Consider the following 5319-nt stretch of genomic DNA (forward strand, 5'->3'; position numbering starts at 1 on the left):
TTAACGAGTAAAGACGTCAACCAGTTAACGAGTAAACACGTCAACCACTTTCACCAGTAAACACGTCAACCAGTTAACAAGTAAACACATCAACCAGTTAACCAGTAAAACACGTTAACCAGTAAAACATATCAACCAGTTAACTAGTAAACACTAGATTGACAGACGGGTGATGTCACAGCTACCTGTGTAAAGGTGAACCTCTGTGCTGTTTGTGGGAGGGACTTGTCACTCTGCCGGTTTGATTGACAGGTCCTGGGAGCCGTGAGGACCACCGTGTCTGGTCCCTCAATGTTCACACAGTCCTGAAGAGCAGAAGACGTGATATTAATCAATAAAAATCATTACTATCATCAGTTATTATCAATCATATCATCTCTTCTAATAAACATCTGAGGATTTCTTCATTAGAGCTGAAGCTAAAAATGTTAGTCTTATTACATTTTCTCGATGAATCGTTCTGTCAATAAGATGCCGTCGTGACTTCAACGTGACTTCTTGTTCTGTCCAATTAAAGGGCCGGTACATTGACTAATGAAGAGTTGATGTACCGTGAATAGAAAAATAGACGTGTGTGTGTGTCTCTGTGTGTGTGGGTGTGTCTCACCTGTGTCTCTCTCTTGTCTCTCTCTGCTGCAGTAAATGGTCTCACTCTCAGATAAACCTGAAGGTTTTCTGACTGAACGATGTCCTGATGAGACAAAACAACACCACCTGTCACCATGACGATGTCAACATCCCGCTGACACCAGCACAGACAGACAGAGAGAGAGAGAGAGAGATAGACAGACAGACACATACAGACAGATAGGCAGGAAGGGAAAGCCAGACAGACGGGCAGAGAGACAGACAGACAGACGGGTAGAGAGACAGACATACCTGTGCAGGTAAAGCAGTGAATTCACCGAGTAGATCTCTCTTGATGTCGTCCACCAGCACCGGACCGACTCTCTCCGGCTTCTCACCAAAACAAGACTCCATCATCTCTACAGACATGTAAACAAGTAAACAAGACTCCATCATCTCTACAGACATGTAAACAAGACTCCATCATCTCTACAGACATGTAAACAAGACTCCATCATCTCTACAGACATGTAAACAAGACTCCATCATCTCTACAGACATGTAAACAAGTAAACACGCAAACAACAGAGAGATCTTCTTCAAACGAGCATGATAAGATTATATCTAAACAGATTTTACGAGTAGAAAAAATAACCTTTAATCCCAATCTGTCTTGAGAAAGAGAGAGAGACAGACAGAGAGACTCTGCCTCGTGCGGAAATGATCAGACAAAGAAAGAGATCCTAAATATTTAAAGAGTTCTGCGTGACTTCTAACAATGAAGGATTAAAAGTGCACGTCGGAGCTATTTAGCTGTAACACTTTAGTAACGTCATTAACTAAACAGCAGCTAGCTACTGCTACTTTGTTGTTAGCATTAGCCACAACGAGCTAACTCACGTACATGCGTCTATTTGTTGGGTTTAACGTCCTTCAAGGACAAAACATCTCATTAATTCAAATCTGCGCAGATTAACCTCTTCATCACAGTGTTACTCACTCTGGATGTGTTTTATTCACCAGAAACAGAGAAACATTCAGTTAACGTTGAGCTAACGTTAGCTTCGGCAACTTCTCCTCTCTACGCGGTCTAGTTTTTAAACAGAGACCAGAGGACCAATCAGGAGGCTGGCATAAGGAGACGTCACGCAGGTATCGGATAAGATATCGCGAGACAATGTTGAGTCAATGAAAAAACTCAACAGAATGTATGTTCGGGTTTTTATTTTATTAATATGCAAATTCAAATGAATAAATCTGTAACAGAGTATTTTAACAGTGTATTATTAATACTTTGACTGTAACTGAGTATTTTTAAATGTGGTAATAGTGCTTTTACTGTAACAGAGTATTATACCAGTGTAATATTAGTACATTTACTAAGTACTGCTGAGTATCTGTATACTGTGGTACTGGTACTGTACTGTAAAGGAGTATTTTTAAATTGTGGTGTTAGTACTTTTACAGAAACAGAGTTTTATTTTATTTTATTTGAATGCTGCTGGTGGCGGTAATGCATCATAACGTTGTTCACGTGGTTACTTGCGAACCGCCATGCAAACACCAAAGAAGAAGAAGAAGAAGAAGAAGAAGAAGAAAAAATAAACACCGTCGGTTGAGATTGACGTCATCAGCCGGTGACAGAGCTGAGGACTGAAGCAGAGGATTTGAAGCGGATTTGTTGGATTAGCAGCTAGCTGTTAGCTGCTACTACTTACACTTCATGTGAAACAGTTTATATCGTTTATGTGGAAGACACGTCACACTGCTCGAGATCAAACAACCAATAAAAACGTCAGGATTCGCCGAGAGGACACGCAGCACACCGGTTTCCTTGACAACGGCGAGCGAGCGTCGTTACCGTCATTGATCAGCTGCTGATGACAGAGTACCAATACTCTTCAGAGTAATACTTCTACTACACTACCGTCATCCGTAACCAAGTACTGTATTCAAGTACAGACTCGAGGTACTTGTACTTTAATTGAGTACCTTTTATTCTCCCTCTCTAATTCTCAGAGGTAAATATATTGTACTTTCTACAGTGATATGAATCAGATACATCAGATATAATAGTTTTACTAATCAATCAATACTTTTACACTGTAGTAGTAGTATTTAAGTACACCATCTGAGTACTTGTTCCCCCAGACAGACAGACAGACAGACAGACAGAGCAGTGAATGAACCGTCTGACTCTCCTGAACCAGGTCTCCCCTGTACCAGGACTCTCCTGAACCAGGTCTCTCCTGAACCAGGTCTCTCCTGTACCAGGACTCTCCTGCTGCCGTCATGTCATCGGTGGACTCGGGCGGTGACGGTGGGAGGTGGCTGGACGCTCACTACGACCCGGTAGCCGGTCTGTACACCTTCTCGTCCTGCGTGGACGTGGCGGACCTGAGTGGTGACGGTGAGAGCCGGCTGGTGGTGGGGGACCTGGGCTCCGGCTCGTCGGGCATGAAGCTCAAGGTGTACCGCGGCACAGCGCTGATGAGCGAGAGCACCCTGCTGGACCTGCCCGCCGGCCTCGTCGCCTTCTTCATGGACCTGCACGAACCACGCATACCCGCGGTTGCTGTGGCGTCCGGACCCTGCATCTACGTCTACAAGAACCTGAGACCATACTTCAAGTTCACACTGCCGGGCCTGGAGGTCAACTCACTGGAGCAGGTCTGGTCCATTCAGGGGTATCTACTATGAGAGAGACAGACAGAGAGAGAGAGAGAGAGAGAGGTCTGGTCCATTCAGTTGTATCTACTATGAGTCAGTCAGACAGACAGACAGAGAGAGACAGACAGGTGTGGTCCATTCAGTTGTATCTACTATGAGTCACAGAACCCTGGGTTATAACACAGGTCACTGTTTTAGTTACTCTTTAATTGTGACGTGTGCTGCGCTGTGATTGGTCAGGACGTGTGGCAGCAGGCAAGGGAGGGCGGGATCGACCCCGTGACGTTGAGGGAGATGTTGGAGAGCATCAGGAAGAAGGCCAACGTCCCGCTGTCTGTCCGCTCGCTCCGGTTCCTGTCCCTGGAGACCGGAGACATGGACGAGTTCGTCCAGCTGCACAAGCAGCAGCCAATCAGACGGCAGGTAACTCCGACACCATTCATAATATAACCCGCCCCTCCCTCCCTCGCTCCGATTGGTCGATCGCTGCCTGTGTTTCAGACCGTCATCACCTGCATCGGGACCCTGAAGAAGAGCACTGCGGACGAGGACGGCGTCAGCTGTCTGGTGATTGGTACGGAGAGCAGCGACGTCTTCGTCCTCGACCCCGAGGCCTTCATCATCCTCTCCAAGGTAAACTCCCATCACACACTGGTTTGAACTGGGAGGACAGTAGTTATTGTTTGTGCAGCTCATCTCATGGCTTTGCCGAGGAAAGCCATGAGATGTGGCTGAAAGCTCCAGGAACAAAGTAAGATACCTGTCTGTATGACTGTTGAAGATGTCACTGCCGGCCGCTCCCACCATGATGGACGTGACGGGGCAGTTCGACGTGGAGTTTCGCATCACGGTGGCGTGTCGCAACGGAAACATCTACATTCTGCGCAGGTAAGACTCACCCGTATGAGAGAACTCACCCGTCTAAAGAGAACTCACCCGTCAAAAGAGAACTCACCCGGCTGATGTTTGTGCTGCTGCTCTTCAGGGACTCTGATAAACCGAAGTACAGCATCGAGCTGTCGTGTCACCCGGTGGGTCTGGTGAGGGTCGGGAAGAACGTGGTGGTCGGCTGCACCGACGAGAGCCTGCAGGGCTTCACACAGAAGGTCAGCTGAAGCTCGTCTGAGGGTTCTAAGGTAAAGAACCTGAATACGTTCTGCAGGTAAACGTGGTAAGTCTGTCTCTCGTCCTCAGGGTAAGAAGCTGTGGAGGGCCGTCCTCCCGGCTCCCATCACCACCATGGCTGCCATGGACCTCCTCACCAGGGGCTTCCAGGCGGTTCTGGTGGGCTTGGCCAACTGTGAGGTCCACCTCTACCGGGACAAGAACCTGCTGAGCACCATCAAGACGCCCGACGTGGTCACCAGCATCTGCTTCGGCCGGTATGGACGCGAGGACGGGACCCTCATCGTGACCACCAAGGGCGGGGGTCTGATGGTGAAGATCCTGAAGAGGACCGCGGCCTTTGACGACCGGGACGGAACTGCTGGGCCGCCGCCGGCCCAGAGCGTCCGCCTCAACGTGCCCAAGAAGACCAAGCTGTACGTGGACCAGACGCTGAGGGAGCGTGAGAGCGGCCTGGCGATGCACCGCGCCTTCCAGATGGACCTGAGCCGCCTGCGCCTGTCCGCTGCCAAGTCCTACGTCAAGGCCCTGGAGTCCAGCCTGACGCCAATGTCCTCCAGCCTCACAGAGCCGCTCAAGATGAACGCCGTGGTTCAGGGTCTGGGCCCGGCCTTCAAATTGACCCTGAACGTCCAGAACACGGCGGCGTGTCGGCCCGTCATGAACCTGGCCGTCAGCTTCCTGTACGACGAGAGCCTGTACCGGATGAGGAACCCGTACATGAGGATCCCTCTGCTGGTGCCCGGACTCGTCTACCCAGTCGAGACCTTCGTGGAGTGCACCAGCGACAAGGGCATCTCTGACATCATCAAGGTGTTCGTCCTGCATGAGGGGCGGAGCTCCCCACTGCTGACCGCACACATCAACATGCCCATCAGCGAAGGACTGACACTCAACTGACAACGCTTCCACTTCATTCAGTAATGACTCCAAACATCATGGGACTGATCTGACAGC

General features: G+C 49.2%; 2 protein-coding genes across 8 annotated transcripts; one reads left to right on the forward strand and one right to left on the reverse strand.

The window, feature by feature from the left end:
• Positions 1-185: 185 nt before the first annotated feature.
• Positions 186-1645, reverse strand: LOC116379112 (kinesin-like protein KIF20A; the record flags this gene model as incomplete). Its single annotated transcript, XM_031841039.1, has 4 exons — positions 1568-1645; positions 880-986; positions 608-691; positions 186-305 (listed from the first exon to the last, which is right to left on the reverse strand). Coding segments are annotated over exons 2-4 (309 nt in total), but the record flags the coding sequence as incomplete, so codon positions are not given.
• Positions 1646-2124: 479 nt separating this feature from the next.
• Positions 2125-5313, forward strand: LOC116379110 (Bardet-Biedl syndrome 1 protein homolog). 7 transcript variants are annotated; one of them, XM_031841034.1, is made up of 7 exons: positions 2125-2588; positions 2778-3237; positions 3478-3660; positions 3739-3870; positions 4019-4125; positions 4223-4343; positions 4432-5313. In XM_031841034.1, exons 2-7 carry the CDS (start codon positions 2860-2862, stop codon positions 5260-5262), a joined length of 1752 nt encoding a protein of 583 aa, XP_031696894.1. In that variant the 5' UTR covers positions 2125-2588; positions 2778-2859; the 3' UTR covers positions 5263-5313. The 7 variants fall into 7 exon arrangements, with proteins under 7 accessions (XP_031696894.1, XP_031696897.1, XP_031696893.1 ...); XM_031841037.1 differs by having other exon boundaries at positions 2842-3237; XM_031841033.1 differs by having other exon boundaries at positions 2125-2536.
• Positions 5314-5319: the final 6 nt, after the last annotated feature.

Source organism: Anarrhichthys ocellatus, unplaced genomic scaffold, assembly GCF_004355925.1.
Source record: "Anarrhichthys ocellatus isolate YVR2014 unplaced genomic scaffold, GSC_Weel_1.0 scaffold3717, whole genome shotgun sequence".
NCBI lineage: Eukaryota > Metazoa > Chordata > Actinopteri > Perciformes > Anarhichadidae > Anarrhichthys > Anarrhichthys ocellatus.